Source organism: Ciona robusta, chromosome 14 (assembly GCF_009617815.1).
Source record: "Ciona robusta chromosome 14, ASM961781v2".
NCBI lineage: Eukaryota > Metazoa > Chordata > Ascidiacea > Phlebobranchia > Cionidae > Ciona > Ciona robusta.
The window spans coordinates 2,308,742-2,324,293 of record NC_143248.1 but is presented as its reverse complement, the minus strand read 5'-3'; the positions used below and the strand labels follow the sequence as shown (position 1 = coordinate 2,324,293).

The following is a 15,552-nucleotide window of genomic DNA, read 5'->3' as shown; positions in this document are numbered from 1 at the left end:
GCAATCACCGACGTGTAACTCACCGCCGCCCATTGATCCGCATTATATCCACGTACATAAAACACTATAAAAGCAGTTTTCTTACCATGTTTTGCTATAAACGTCCGAACGTGATAGAAAGACTCCAATAGACCGCCGTATAGCAAAACTTTTAATAAATTCGGTTAGCACATTACGGCCGCAAATGTAAATTTGTAGTCTTTAAAAACAAAGTGATTTTTTACATGCTTTTGTTTGCAGTTTTAGTAGCTGTGTAATTTAAATTGCGGACAGAAGGTAACCAATTTAATTTTGATCAGGTCGAATTCTTGGTTTGGTGACGTGTATAACTTATGATGATAAAATATCATTTATGTCTGTTCTTGCTGTTTGTGGTCTCAGTGTGCAAATGCTGTGAAGGTAATTAGATGTGTAACAGTTTTATGTTTATACAATGTAAATATGTAAATTTTTTATAGCATTTTATATTTCTGCTGGAGTAGATTCTAATAAAAATAAGAGTAACTGTATTTGTCTCTTAAAGGTTAAACACTATAGTTAAAACGAAAAGACAGAATATATCGAACGACAGTCATTAAATCACACTTTCGATTAACAGCATGTTTATAGTAGGGTATAGGCCAATAGGGGAAGATGGAACACCTTTAGCACACAATGTTTAAATATCCCGAACGTGTTTTAAACAATTAACAACGTTATATAGGAGTCGTGAGGATAAGTTTATAATTATTTGAATATCTTTAAAAGATGTCCCATCTTACCCACCCTACTAACATAGTAGAGTGGGGTAAGATGGGTCACATTTTATTTTATTTTATCGTTCCATTTGGTATAGTAAACGAAAAAAACTTTTAATCGTTATAACGCGTAGCGTCACGACTCCCATAGACCTTTGTTAATTGTTCCATGGCCTACTCAACACATATTGAGTAGGCCATGATTGTTCAAAAATGATCAGGATATTATGTGCTAAAGGTGCCTCGTCTTCTCCCACCCTATCTATATTTATTTGTTTAAGAAGGGAGGTCGCTACACCTAACTGACAAACAACGAGTATTCTGCTTGTTGAATATTATTTACCATTGAAGATGTTTGTTAAACCTACACAAAAAATATCTATGTAGATCCCAGCACTTTGTCGGTTGTGTGCAGAAAACTTAAAACTGGTGGCGTGATCGTGGATGAAATTGAATGCAGGAACTTGGAGCATTGCTGTTGGTTTAATAGCACTTGCTTTCTTAATCCAGATGGTTAGTAATGTATGCATATTGCATATTAACAGTGCTACCGGGTTAATATATATATATAGTAGGACGGGGGAAGATGGGACACCTTCTGCGCATAATATCCGAATATTCTGATGAACAGTTAACAACGGTCAATGGGAGTCTTGGGCATATAGTTTTATATTTCTTTGAAAGTTCCTTGTTTACTACCACATTGGCCAAGAAAATAGAGTTCAAATGTGTCCCAACTTTCCCCACCCTACTATATATATATGCACGTTTTTTGTTCAAAATTGTTACTTTTCTGTGACACATATAGGCCATCAATGCTTTTGTTAAATAGTTCTAGCGATTTGCTGTGTTTAACTGTTTATTGTGTAACGTTTTAACTGAATCTAAGCGTCGTATTACACTACTGCCCTTAAGATACAGTTATAGCGGTTTGCTGATGTGGCCTCCTGGGCTCCTGGTTTGTGTAACGTTTTAAATTAAGTTTATTTTTAGCACCGATCGTCGACAATGGGATTAACATGAACATAATAGAGAAAAAGTTCTTAAAACTGTTGGAGGGAAATGAAGTACAAGAACGACTTTTTCCACTCAGTGAGTTTCCAGTATAGTGAGGCTAATATAGGTGGTAACTAAAACATACTAATGTATTTTTTCAAATACCATTTCTGTTACGTCGTTTGTAGGTACATTAATATTTACCAGGAGAGCTATTTTAGAAAACAAGTGAAAAAAATGTGTTTTGTAGTAACAGTTTATAGAGTGGGGTGGGCGGGACACGTTTAGTGCATAACATCCAAATATCCTGATCGTGTTTTAAACAATTAACAACGGTATATGGGAGTCGTGAGGATACGGCTTTATAATTCTCCGAATGTTCTTCGTTTGCTATCAATTGGGACGAGAAAATAGAATAAAAAGGCGTACTATCTTTCCTCACCTTTCTATATTCTAACTTAAACAGGTGGAAACAATGGTGTTCCGACAGAAGAAAGAGTTCATTCCGCCACAGAAAGATGTTCTCCCTTCCCAACAAACTGTCGCATACTGTACGCTTCAATGAAAGAAATGATGCCCTCAGTCGATATACCTTACTGCCAACGGTTTGTACAAATAACCTAGTACTAATAACAACTGCATCTGAATCTGCAGGAACGGATAAACGGGCCCTTACTTGTGCTAGTGAACAGTCCTTAACTACGTTAGCTTTCAACTACTAACCCCTATAACCTCAAGTTCCTAGCCGTCTAACTAATAACCTCTAACTACCAGCCTCCAGCCTAATCTGCAACGTACTGGAGGATTCTTCACTAGTGTTAAGATTCTTATACTGCCTGTAGAGCTTAATCGTTTTATACTGCCTGTAGCGCTAAATCGTTCAGCAAAATTCTCAACTGTTTTCATTCTTATACAGAATTCCATGCGTTACAAACAATCCGAACATACACACAAACGCAGAACTTTGTCTCACCACACCCGGATGTGTATTTGACAATGAACTTTCCCGCTACCGGTCCACGTTAAATCAAGCGGTTCTACCAACTGTACCAGTTTGTCATATGGCAATTAGAAATCGGGTTTTCCAAAGAAAGGCGGCTGAATATTTACAAACGGTTAGACGAATCAATTATCAATCAAGCAGTATAAAAAGTATATTGTTAAAGGGCACATTTTTATGGCAGTACTCTTGGTTAGCGCACCTGCCTCTAACCCAGAGGTAATGGGTTCAAGGCTCGTCGCCGCTACCATTATGGGCGTATATGTGTTCTTGGGCAAAACCCTTAACGCCAATTGCCCCAACCCAGTGGTCACTAATGAGTTGTCCAAATTATCAGCCATATAAATAGAAAAAAAAACGAAAAAAATCACACTCTAAGTAACTCGAAAGCTGACACGAGGTGTATGAAACAGAACACTGCTGGTGTTATAAGGACTGTCGTTATCCGGCCACGCGAGGATAAAGCAAGTTACAATCAAGTATATTTGATTTTTAGGGTGGAGTATGGAACCCACTGTTGACTGAGTGTCTGATCAACGAATTTCGAGAAGAAATATTTGAAAACTCGGCTGGGTGTAAAATGATAACCATGCTGGAATATTTTGGCTACGAACCTAAGCGAGCGGGCTGGAAAGGTGATTTCTTGTGTATACCGTCAGTACCTAAATTGTATATTTCCTAATCGCGTGTATAACAACGATCTTTTAGAGTCGGGAGGTTGCGGTTATATAATTCTGTAAGTATTTTTTGTCTATTACCAAGGACAAAAAAGAGAATAAAAACATGTCCCATCGTACCCAGCCCTTATTATATTTTTTTGGTTATCGTTTAAACGGCCTAAGAAACAAAAATAGGATATTAATTATATATATCGTTTCAGGCATCTCAACAAGGGACTGCCATTTGATTGACGGATGCTGGCGACCTGACAAAGGGTGCGTGTACCCTGTTGGAACAGATGACATAAACGTACGCTCGAGCAACGACGAAGCACCAACTGTGCTTCCGAATGAGTTTCTATTCGGCCAACCAGAATGTTTGCCATTTGATAGTTTAAACGATGCTGCGTTTTTGGCAAGCTACCACAAGTGCTTATCCACCGGTTGCGCAACCAGCGTAAGCGGGACCACTGTAACCAAGCATTTGTATGGCGCAGGCAATTCTCACTTGCCAACCGCAATATTGAAGTATCGCTACTATGCTAAACTTCGCGCCGGTGAGGTACGAGCAGACAACTGGCAAGAGATCGTAAACGAGATATTAGCAACGCGTCACAATTCTAGAGCAGATGCATTAGCGCTTTACCAATCTTTAACTAGCTTACAACAAATCAATGAAGCATTGGCAGCTCCTATAAACCCGAATCCGCTTCTTCCATACTCTCTTAATACAAATACATCGTCTGTTAAATCTGCATTGCCAATCACAAACGGCATCGCTACGAGATCAAACCTAAGGACCTTTGATACTAATCTTTTACTTATGGAGTCATTAGTAAACCGTCCTGTCCCGAGTAACCCGATGATTTCGAGCTTAAAGAAAATTATTCCGACCTCACAACAATACTGTCCATACCAGGGATTCCAGTTGAATACTTTGCCGCCGCTGTCAGGTAGCTTTGAAAGTTGCTGTGAGAGGCCCCTTTGCTATATTCCACGCTCTTCTGTTTATCAACAAAGGTCCGGAGTGTCTTCTTATAAAGGCGAATGGAACTCTTGGACGAAGTGCAGCAAATCGTGCTTAGGGGGTACACAGAGACGGTCAAGGCCTTGCATTGGAAAGAATTGTGTAAAAATCGCAGACGAAGTAAGAAATTGTAATGAACATCAGTGTCCAAGTTGGCTTTCGTGGGGCGAGTACAATACCTGCAGCAGATCATGCGCTGGTGGTGTACAAGTACGGTCGCGAAAATGCAGTACGTATGGGCAATGCTTAGGCCCTGAAAATCAAACTAAATCTTGCAGATCTGGAGCGTGCCCGACTATGAGCGCTTGGAGTCAGTGGACTGTATGCAGTGAGAAATGCGGGGTCGGGATTCGAACCCGGAACCGTACGTGCACTTCAGGTGGTGCTTACGGGTGTCCAGACATTTCAGGCGAAGTTGCACGCTGCGTAAGATACTGTGGGAATATACAGCATAGAGACAGTCTGTGTGATCCTGTAACTTGTCTTGTGACTCGAACACCTGTATGCTTACAAAGCGACGGTTCTCCGGGTTACTGTAGACGTGATAGAATGCAGTCGTTTAACATTCGCTGTTACAGTCACAATTGTTTTTGCTATTATTTTCCGGACAGATACCCGTGTAATATAGGGATGAGATTTGGTATTTAAGAGTGTATGGCTTTGCGTTTTTTTAAATAAATACAATTACTTTTGTTTGTATTTGATTTGTATCGTATAAACACTACTATACATATAGCCTATATACACAAATACACAAATGTAGAGGTCTGATAGATTCGCTTTAATCAGTATCATACCACAATATCCAAATATCCTAATTGCGTTTTAAACAACTAACAGCGAAAAATGAAAGTCGTGAAGATACGGTTTTATAATTCCTTAAAAGCTCTTCGTTTATGTTCCTTCGAATAGGTTTGAGTTGACTCACACCTGAATAGGTTCGATTTAATATAGCTTAAATTCATTCCCATAGTTTTGCTTCCCGGGGTTATCCTATAAAACGTTGCGGCAGCAATTCACGAAAATGGGATTGAATATATAACAATTTAAACAACCCATAGACAAAGTAATCAAAAGTATAATCACCCACTAAGTTACGTACTTGGTAGCTCGTTAAAGGGCACGAGGTGTATGAAACAGAAAACCTATGTTTTAACGACTGTCGTTGCTGCCGCCACGCGAAGGTAAATAAGTTAAATCCATGCATCCAATCAGAAGAACAATATATACACCTTAACACGGAAATTGTGTCTTCTGCGTAGAACAGGACACGGATTTGAATACTTCATGAACCAAATACTATAAAGTAAAAGTTATGTCGTTTTTTTTGGCAGACGGTGACCAACTTTATGACCAAGGAAACAATCAAACTGAAATAACAAGAATTGCTCATGAGTGTCGGTCCCGCCCGACTGCGCTTTGGTTCTCCCTCGTGATAAAGCTGAATTGAGAGGACAGGCTAGCAATGTACCAACTATAGCGTATGTCCAATATCAAAGTAAAACGAAAAAAGGTGTTGTTTAATATGCTTAAAGAATATTTAAGACAACAATTTTTGAAAATAAAAGTGCCGATTGTCGTTCAGATGTCGGGACTTCTGTTTTCCCTGGAACTTTCGTTTGAATACTAGTAGCACGGTTAGTTGCAGTATATAGTCACTTAACAATCAGCATGAGAAAAGATTTAAAACTGACAAAAACTAAGTCAAAAGTACAATGCGGTGTAGTAAATGATCAAAAAGCAATAAAAGGCAAAAAAACAGCTATTAAGAATGTAAAATAATGTTAATTTTCCAACTCTCGTAAACTGGTCGAGCGAAAAACGCAGCTGATCTGGTCAGGGAAATGTAAGCAGTAACAGTTGTTAATATAACAACGAACTTCTTTTGGTATCAATAAATTTGGCCGGCAGAAACCAGGGCTGCCATCTTCTTTCAAGCAACTAAAAGTTCGCATGGCGTAACAAGTTGTAGCGTTGCATGGAGTATCCGTGTACGAGATCGTACCGCAGTAATCATGGCATAAAGCTGCCTCTGTGGTGATAGGTGGACAGCCATATTCCCCGCCCGCTAAACAAGTACGATTTCGAAATCTAAATCCAGTCGCACACTGAGCGCTACACGGAGTCCAGGTGCTCCACGTTCCAAAACTCGGACATTCGCCTGTTCTGCAAGACTGGGTTTGCTCATTTAAACCAGTACAGTTTCCACTGCGGCATAAACGTATCCGCCGCATAACCCCACCGCCGCAAGATTTGCTACACGGCAAAAACTGACTCCAAGGGAGCCATACAGGGCATGGCTGTGTTCCACAACTTCTGGTTTCACTTGGTCCCATCGCACAGGTTTTCCCCACACAATGCCGCTTTCTAGATTGGCTTCCACCGTCGCAAGTTTTAGAACAGGTTGACCAGACCGACCACTCGTCCAGGTAAGAAGCGACGCCCGAAAACTGTTGGGTATACAACGCAAAGCGCGGCGTAAAACATCGTTCGCGGTCGCAACAGCCTTCAAAACTGCCGTTCAAAGGCGGTAGACCGGGCCAAACAACATTCTGATAGTGACACGGACGGTTAGGAACTTTAAGGTCGCGTTCAAAAAGATCCTTCCTGATCAAACCGAGCTGTTGCAGTAGACCGACATTTCCTAAACTCGCAATACTGCTTAAGTCATACCCAGGCAAACCGCTTCCGATGACCCCAAAGTTAACTCTAGGAGTAGTTGAGCTGTTTCCGCGAAGTGTGCCCACATTGAGGCGAAATGGGATCACTCCAAATGTGCCAGCGCTGTTAGTAGCACCGTTCACAATACCAGCCAAAGACTGGAAATTGCTAAAAATCGGCCTTGAACCTACACTTTGTGCTTTTAATGTGTCTGCCACCTGTTTCCAATTATCCGCTCTAACCTGCCCTAATTGTGCCATCACCCAAAACTGGTATTGCAAGTCAACAGGCAGGTTCTGCGTCATAACAGTGTACAAGTGTTGTAATATAAGATTGTGGTCTACCGAGCTTGTACAGCCTGCCTTTAAGCACTTATGGTGTTGTGACAAAAACTCCTCGCTTGCAGCGGTTTCATTAAATTCCTGGCACTTAGGCTGGCCATAATATGTTATACTTGGAACACCTGTAGGCAAGTTTTGTGTGCTGGTATTCAATGCCACTTGTTCAGTTTGAAGAGGGTATACACATTTACCGTCCGATTTCCAGCATGCTCCAATCAGAAAACACTCGGCCGAAGTTATTCCTTTAAATAAATATAAAAATTAACATACGCGCGTTTTGTTTAAATAACTTGCCGTTTATTTACCGAGCCCTATTATATATATCATTATAGTTTAGGTTGGGGTAATTGGAACACTTTAGCACATATTTTAACATGTTTTTAATGAGTAATAACAGTAATATACGCTTTGGCACGATTTTTACATTCGTGGGGATGCCATCAAATAATCCTGTATCGTAATTTGTTATTAACCAATTGGGGAAACTAAAATGTAATGTCCCACATTACCCCAGGTCCCAGTTTACCCCACCGTACTAAAATACAAAAATAACTCTACCTTTCCAGCCAGCTAATTTTGGTGCATCACCATAATACTCCAATACATCAACCATATGACAACCCGGCTGATTCGGTCCAAATATCTCATCCCTGTATTGGTTAAGCAAGCAATCTTCCATAAGTGGATTCCAGGAGCCGTACTGAAAAGAAATTTAAAACCATTTTAAAATTGATTAAGTACTGTAGCGTATAAAGGATACGGTTAGCCTATAATTTACCATATTCCTATATACAATAGTGTTTTAACTTTTAATAAACACCAAATATCCTGATCGTGTTTAAAATATTTAACAACGGTATGTGGGAGTCGTGAGGATAAGGTTTTATAATTCTTTGAATTTTCTTTGTTTACTACCAAATGGGACGAGAAAATGAAATGAAAATGTGTCCCATCTTTCCCCACCCTACTATGTATACGTTTAGTATTTGCAACAAAATTAGGCATAACCAGGGCGATGCCATAACCGTAAAAGTGAAAATATAACAATACAAACGGCATGCGCTTACCACAGATACATGCTCTTGGACTCGTCGTAGGTACGCGGTGTTACGAACCGCCAAGTAGCATACTGGCACACCAGGTAACACTGCTTGATTCAAAACACCGCGGTAACGATAAAGCGTGTAATCGAACTGACAGCCGGGAGTGGTTATGCAACCAATGTAGTTGTGGTCAAGTGTAAAATCAGCTCGAGAGCATGGTATTCTGTAAACGTTCAGAAAAGATATATAGATTGTATAGTAGAGTGGAGAATGACTGGACACCATAGGCACTTAATATTCAAACATCCTGATCGTGTTTTAAACAAAATAGGTCTATGGGAGTTGTGAGGATACAGTTTTATAATTCTTTAAATGTTGTTTGTTTCTTACCAAATGCGGACAAGAAAATAGAATGATAAGGTGTTCCGTCTTCCCCCATTCAACTATATATATTTAAAAAATGAAATAATTACCCCCAAAGTTGTGTGGTAACGTGCAAGCGGGCACGAGGTGTATTAAACAAAACACACAGGTTATACGAACTGTCGTTGCCCGCCAAAATGCAGTGTTCGTTAACTTTGTAATTACCTTTGACAATAAGGAATATTGACCCTTGGTATCATACTTAATGGTCTAAAAATACAGTTGTTTGGGTAGGTTAGGCAGAATGACGTCGAAGAACTTATTGCAAAATTCCCTGCAAAATAATAATATTACAGAATTAATTGCAACACAATGCTTGTTTGTGATATAGAATATATATATAAAATTCCGGCCCTGTGGCAAAGTGGTTAGCACGCCTGATTCTAACCCAGAGGTATTGAGTTCAAGGCTCGTCGCTGCTACCATTTGGAGGAGAAAGGGCATTAGGCAAGCCACTTAACAGCAATTGCTCCAACCCAGTGATCATTAATGGGTTTTGCAAATTACCGGTCATACATGATAACAATTAAAAAAACCCACCCCTAAAAAATAGGCACCCACAAAGTAACATACATGGTAACTCGTAAGCTGGCACGAGGTGTATAAACACCCGTGTGATAACTGTTGTTTTCCGGCCATGCGAGGATAAAAGTAAGTTACATTCATCTAGGTAACGAAATAGCACTTACGTGTGTCTTGCTGTGGGCGGCTTGATGAGGGTTCTGGTGAACGGTCAGTGATTGTGCGAATAAACGAACGATTAAATTGAAGTTCCGCATCGTGAAAATCGATTGAAGGCGCATTTTCATTAAAATTTTCTAAAAATGTAATAAACTTTCAATAAAGTAAAAAACACTTGATTATTGAAATATAGTATAGGGTGGGGAAAACGGTACACCTTTAGCACATAATATCCAAATATTCTGATCGCGTTTTAAACAAATAACAACGGTCTATGGGAGTCGTGAGAGGATAGTTTCATAACACTTTGAATTTTCTTTGTTTACTACTAAATGGGACGGGAAAATAGAATGAAACGCTGTCCCATCTTTCCCCACCCTACTTTATTTCTTATACTGACCAGGTTGCTTTAGTATACAAACACCTCGTCTTCTACAGCAATGGCGTGCTCTGATACACGCAACTCTTCCCTCGATAATCTGACCAGAGCAAAAGTCTCGACAAGGCAACGTATCTCCTGGAACGAAAAATTGTACAATTATTTATATTGTCCGTCGCCGTGTCAGTCGTTAGAGCGGTCCCCACAAAAAAATGCATAAAATCCGCTAAAACAATCACCCACTAGAGCCTAGATTATACGTGTGATAACTCGTAAGCGGACACGAAGTGTAAGAAACAGAACACCCGTGTATCATAACGACTACCGTTTCCTTCTCCGAGAGGTTATAAGTTACATCCATTCAAATTCATTAACACATTCCTTTAATTTTTCAATTATTTATTAGTTGGATTATTATTTTCGATTAATATTAATTATTTATTTATTAATTGCATATTCGTCTCAAAATTAATGTGTGATAATCAACAGCACAATTTGGAATATATACAGTAGGGTGGGGGAAGATGGGACACCTTTTAACGGTATTTTCTCGTCCCATTTACCAGTAAACAAAGAACATTCAAATATTTATAAAACTTTATCCCCACGACTCCCATAGACTGTTGTTAATTGTTTATAACACGATCAGGATACTTGGATATTATGTGCTAAAGGTGTCCCATCTTCCCCCACCCTACTATATAGCAAATTGTGCCACGTAAAGTATACTGAAACATAAATATGTATACCTCGCCGCCTTCCACGATTGCAAAATCCTGTCCGCGCTAATAGTTGTTGTTTAATAATACATTCCCTCGTAACAACACGTTGCTGCCCAGCCACCTCAACAACAATAATGGTCAGCAACAACAGTATGTAAAGCATCTTGTCCATTACAGTCTAACCTGGTCTAAACTGACACGTTCAACTTATGCTTGGCCTCAAACTTCCAGCTACAGTTTAGCTATTACATTCATAAACGCCAGGGTTATATACTACTTATCAAGGCCCGGTAGTTTACTGAAGAGCTTGCTGTACCAATCGCGGACGTATCAAGAAAATTGCCAAGCCTGCAGCCATGTACAGAGATAAACAACTTGCCAGTAGCCACCAGACTATTTTTCTGCCTTAAAACCGATAGTTATGTATCAGCTGTTTCAAGAACTTGAAAAACAACCACATTTAAAATGAATGCCAGAGATTGAAGTGCATATATATTGCGGTAAGTCAGTTCCAGCAAATCTTTAGTCGTCAGAACAAAACAAAATTTCGAGTAAAAAAGATCGTATACTTCATAACGCGTTCAATAACGTCATCAGGTTACGTCATTCAACCGGAGGGAAGATTTTGTCAGGTTATATATATCGCACGATTTTTACTGCTTAGCGAAAAAGTGTAGGCAATGAGATAACGTTGTATGATGTCAGTTCTAGCTATAATCATTAACTATACACGGGATTGTAGCTAATTTGTCATATAGTTCCGACTACTAGCACAATTCTGCCGCGGGCACAGCCTATATAGGAAATAGCAATGAAGATTAAAGACCAGCATGTTCTTGAGCGTGTGCATTTCACACGTTTAAAAACGTCAAGGTAACATTTACAGAAACTTTTATATTTATCATTTTTTACGACAGGGCGCAAAATATGAGGCAATGCTTAATAGTTATTCTAGCAATAGCGACGATTGTACTAGCTGAGCGCCAATGTGAAATCGCTAGAAGAAATATAGTGTCCTCGGGTACTTATGTAGAAGGTAAGAATGTGACAGTAATGTAAAAAAACGCGATTTAAATTAAACATTGTTAATTACTAGGACATCAAACTATTGCATGTATTGACCCATGCGATAGAACGGGGAAGGTAATCTCAAACAATGAAACGCAGTGTTCGGAGCGTCCATACTGCCACTGGAACGGCACATGGTGTTTTATGAAAACAGGTGAATCAACTTTATCTATTCGATCATAAAAATTACGAATAATCCGATGTCTGCAGTACCGCCCCCAACAACGATGACAAATAACAAGACTCAAGTTTTGGAAGAATTATCCTCGAGGCTCGACAGAAATAGAACTGTCGACGTACACGGTCGTTCAGCAAATGGTACGAGTAATTCGTCGTATTGTACTTTTTATATATAAACGTAAATTCCCTAATTCTAAACATATAAACATTGGAAAGTTTATTGGAAATGTTGGCATTCGAAGAGTCGAAATGTCAACTTCCTAAACCAGTTAAATTTGGATTAAATTGGTTCGCGGGTTAAAGTAAGCTGTACTTACAATGCGGTATATATAGTTTGTAGGGTGGGGAAGATGGCACACCTTTTCATTCTATTTTCTCGTCCCATTTGGTAATAAACAAAAAAAAATTTTTTTAAATTATTAAACCGTATTCCCACGACTTCCATTGACCGCTGTTAACTGTTTAAAATACGATCAAAATATGTGGATATTATGTGCTAAAGGTGTTCCGTCTTCCCCTACCCTACTATATGATTCATACAAATTAGTATAAACGGGCAGTAAACGTTCATAACGCAATTCTAACACTTGTCTACCTTATAACCAACGCGCATTTAAAGGTCATGTGTTTTACAGGGGACACGAGAGACTGCACAACAACAACCTTTCCAGACAGCTGTAATATCAATGTTGAACATTCAAATATGTCAGAATTACTCATCCCACCGTACGACATACCATACTGCCAAAGGTAAACTAATAGTAAATAGAATTTCTGATCATACTGGCTCTGAATGGTATAGCTTCTATTATTTTAAGTGGACACGTACTGTTTTGGGTGATTATTTTCTGTTAACCGGCGCCGTGACATATAGTGATATATGTCTGTACAGATGTAAGTTCGAGGCTCGACGCTGCTACCATTGTAGCTTATACATGTATGTCCTTGGTCTTAACAAATCTAGGCAGTTGATCTTACCTAGTGATACCTTATGGGTTGTATCAATTGTCAGCCATACATTTTAAATCCCTTAAAATTAAACAACAAAAATGATAAGTTATAAGCAGACAGGAAGTGTGAAAGAGCACACTCGTGTTATAACGACTGTCGCGTGTCAAGGGTAAAACATACGTTCAAAGTCTATATTGTTTTTACTAATGTTTTATCCCATATAGGGTTCCATGCGTTGATGCGGACGAGAATGCAGACAACGACGAGAAGACGTGTCTCTTACACCCTGGATGTTATTTCGATAGAGAACTTTCAGCTTTTCGAAAATATTACGGTCATGCTGTTATGCCTGGGATTCCAGTTTGTCATCAAGTTATACGAAACGATCGGTTTCTGCAAATCGCACAAAACCTAATGACCATGGTAACTATATGAGTGTATATTTATTGGGAAATGGGTATAAGACGATTATAGTTGAATGAATATATGAATGAATGTGGGACCTTTTTATCTCCGCGTAACGGGGTAACAACAGTTTTCATACTACGCGCGGGCGATTTGTTTCAAAAACATCGTACCTGCTTACGAGTTACCACATATATCCACATATGTAAACTTTTGGCTGATTTTTTGGGGGAGATTTTTACTAGTAAAGCAGTACAATGTTGTATTTATCAAATTAGATATATATTTAAAAAATAGATCATATCTATACGCGCCACTGTTTGATACACCGGAAGTTGACGATATTTTGTTCAGGGCAATTATACGTGGAATGCCTTACACACGAACTGTTTACTGCGAGAGTACCATGAAGAAATTTTCGAGGCGCCAACCGGGTGTTACATATTGACATACCTGGAATTTGCTGATATCTATCCGAAACACTATGGCTGGAAAGGTAGCTTTTATATGATGTTTCGTATTGAAATCTAGTTAATTAAATGGCATGGCAACTGTAAAAACATGTTAACTTTTTAATGTATTTTTTTTTATAAAGATATCAATGTAACGGCCTGCGTCTTGATCGGCGGGTGCTACTTTGGACCAAACCGGTGCTACTATCCTGCAAACCCATACGCAAACATGCAGATTTCCTCTAACATGGAAGCTGTTGCAAGGCGGAAACCATCTTTTCGAGACGAATACGGCCAGCAAATGTGTCGGCCAATTTCGATGGAGTTAAAAGGTGCTCAATACCTCAGCGCATACGATAACTGCCTCAAGGCGGGGTGTGCTATTCATCCAAGCGTTGGAAAGGAACTTTTAGACAATCTTCATATAGTGACCATGGAAAGCGTGCCCCGAGCATACCAACCTCAATTTTGGGGTAAGGCCGTTATTGGAAAAGTTAGAGCAGATAATTGGATAGCTGAAGCTGACAGAATGGTGTCTTGCGGGACTTTGAACACAAGTAATCCGTTTGGAGTCCATTATGCGTCTGGCAGTAATATAAATCTCACCCAGCTATTAAGCAATAGCAATAACTTCTCAAGCCCGAATGTTAGAATTGTGCCATTTGCATTGACAATGAACTTGGACGGATCATCCGCGAGATTCCACCCCAGCCTACCCAGGCTTAACACCCTCGGCAAAATCGACGCAACCACCTTAAGCAGAATTTCGCTTTTTTCGAAGACGTTACTTTACTCGCATATACTGAAGGAGCGAAAAAGAAACCCTCTCCAATACTTTTTTAGACTGCTTATCCAAAGGCTACGATGTCCATATTTAAACTATTTTAACTTGGAAGGCTTTCAACCGATGAGAGGTAGTTTTGAAGGCTGCTGCGACCGAACACTTTGCTATACACCTCGAGAAGACATACTTGGTCAATACTCTGGCTCAGCATCATACTGGTCGCCGTGGGGACATTGGTTAAGCTGTAGCAGGAGCTGTGGTAGTGGTGTTCAAGTAAGACGTCGTGTATGTATCGGTCGTTTTGAAGAAAACCATTGCGCTGGAGACGCAGTTATGGAGAAGCCATGTAGTATAGAAGTTTGTCCGAAATGGTCGCAGTGGTCTAGTTGGGGGGCATGTACAGATAGTTGTGGTGGCGGACAAAAGTTAAGAGTCCGTGTCTGCCTTCTGCCGCCGTGCGAGGAAGCTCGAGAAGAGACGACGCGGTGCTCGACGGACGACTGCCCGCTTTTTGGGCAGTGGGGAACTTGGTCTGCGTGTTCTTTGACCTGTGGAATTGGTATAAACTCTCGCCGTAGAACTTGTAACGATAGCATGACTAGTGTAACTTGCCCTGCCAACACCCACAGCGAAGTTTTGGACACTAGACCTTGTCACGAGTACTGTGGCAGTCCTGTTCGAATTAGTGTTGGTTCTTGTAGCCCATACCCGTATTGTGTATCAATAGTAGAGCAGAAATGTGAATACGTAACGCCTAACGGAGTCGCAGTAAACGGACATTGTCGTAATTTTAAAAGACGAAAAAAAATTCGCTGCATGGACCTTTGGCGTTCCTGTACCTGGTGTGCGGTGTACCAATGCGAGCAACTGGACACATAACTATAAAAATTGTCGTCGCTGTTTCGAATAAAATCTGGAGCAAAACTGTGCCCAGGTAGATTAGTAATAAACTTACTGCTTCATATAGCCATACAATGAGCTTATTTGCCCATTTTCTCAATAAAACTGCCTGGAAATACTGGGAGAAATTAAAAGTGCGGAAT

General features: G+C 39.8%; 3 protein-coding genes across 4 annotated transcripts; 2 read left to right on the top strand and 1 right to left on the bottom strand.

The window, feature by feature from the left end:
- The first annotated feature begins 157 nt into the window (after positions 1-157).
- On the top strand, positions 158-5,118 carry LOC149724888 (uncharacterized). 2 transcript variants are annotated; one of them, XM_089892278.1, is made up of 7 exons: positions 158-276; positions 1,125-1,250; positions 1,731-1,829; positions 2,200-2,338; positions 2,650-2,848; positions 3,230-3,368; positions 3,614-5,118. In XM_089892278.1, the coding sequence occupies exons 3-7, from the start codon at positions 1,757-1,759 to the stop codon at positions 5,065-5,067; spliced, it is 2,004 nt and encodes a 667-aa protein (XP_089748404.1). In that variant the 5' UTR covers positions 158-276; positions 1,125-1,250; positions 1,731-1,756; the 3' UTR covers positions 5,068-5,118. The 2 variants fall into 2 exon arrangements, with proteins under 2 accessions (XP_089748404.1, XP_089748403.1); XM_089892277.1 differs by having other exon boundaries at positions 242-399.
- Positions 5,119-5,918: 800 nt separating this feature from the next.
- LOC149724887 (uncharacterized) lies at positions 5,919-10,983 on the bottom strand. Its single transcript, XM_089892275.1, has 7 exons — positions 10,697-10,983; positions 9,969-10,085; positions 9,577-9,705; positions 9,053-9,161; positions 8,489-8,687; positions 7,980-8,121; positions 5,919-7,663 (listed from the first exon to the last, which is right to left on the bottom strand). The coding sequence occupies exons 1-7, from the start codon at positions 10,839-10,841 to the stop codon at positions 6,204-6,206; spliced, it is 2,301 nt and encodes a 766-aa protein (XP_089748401.1). The 5' UTR covers positions 10,842-10,983; the 3' UTR covers positions 5,919-6,203.
- A 57-nt stretch (positions 10,984-11,040) lies between these two features.
- On the top strand, positions 11,041-15,484 carry LOC149724886 (uncharacterized). Its single transcript, XM_089892274.1, has 8 exons — positions 11,041-11,169; positions 11,587-11,705; positions 11,766-11,891; positions 11,948-12,055; positions 12,553-12,667; positions 13,093-13,291; positions 13,628-13,769; positions 13,869-15,484. The coding sequence occupies exons 2-8, from the start codon at positions 11,597-11,599 to the stop codon at positions 15,386-15,388; spliced, it is 2,319 nt and encodes a 772-aa protein (XP_089748400.1). The 5' UTR covers positions 11,041-11,169; positions 11,587-11,596; the 3' UTR covers positions 15,389-15,484.
- The last annotated feature ends 68 nt before the right edge of the window (positions 15,485-15,552 follow it).

What these genes read in the sequence shown, in the direction of transcription:
- LOC149724888 (XM_089892277.1), top strand. Translation starts at nt 333, where the DNA reads ATGATGATAAAATATCATTTATGTCTGTTCTTGCTGTTTGTGGTCTCA. An exon ending in GATATACCTTACTGCCAACG is followed by an intron (nt 2,339 to 2,649) that starts GTTTGTACAAAT and finishes ATTCTTATACAG; the next exon opens with AATTCCATGCGTTACAAACA. An exon ending in CGGCTGAATATTTACAAACG is followed by an intron (nt 2,849 to 3,229) that starts GTTAGACGAATC and finishes TTTGATTTTTAG; the next exon opens with GGTGGAGTATGGAACCCACT.
- LOC149724887 (XM_089892275.1), bottom strand. Translation starts at nt 10,841, where the DNA reads ATGGACAAGATGCTTTACATACTGTTGTTGCTGACCATTATTGTTGTT. An exon ending in TTGTATACTAAAGCAACCTG is followed by an intron (nt 9,706 to 9,968) that starts GTCAGTATAAGA and finishes TTACATTTTTAG; the next exon opens with AAAATTTTAATGAAAATGCG. An exon ending in CCGCCCACAGCAAGACACAC is followed by an intron (nt 9,162 to 9,576) that starts GTAAGTGCTATT and finishes ATTATTTTGCAG; the next exon opens with GGAATTTTGCAATAAGTTCT.
- LOC149724886 (XM_089892274.1), top strand. Translation starts at nt 11,597, where the DNA reads ATGAGGCAATGCTTAATAGTTATTCTAGCAATAGCGACGATTGTACTA. An exon ending in ATGGTGTTTTATGAAAACAG is followed by an intron (nt 11,892 to 11,947) that starts GTGAATCAACTT and finishes CGATGTCTGCAG; the next exon opens with TACCGCCCCCAACAACGATG. An exon ending in CACAAAACCTAATGACCATG is followed by an intron (nt 13,292 to 13,627) that starts GTAACTATATGA and finishes TATTTTGTTCAG; the next exon opens with GGCAATTATACGTGGAATGC.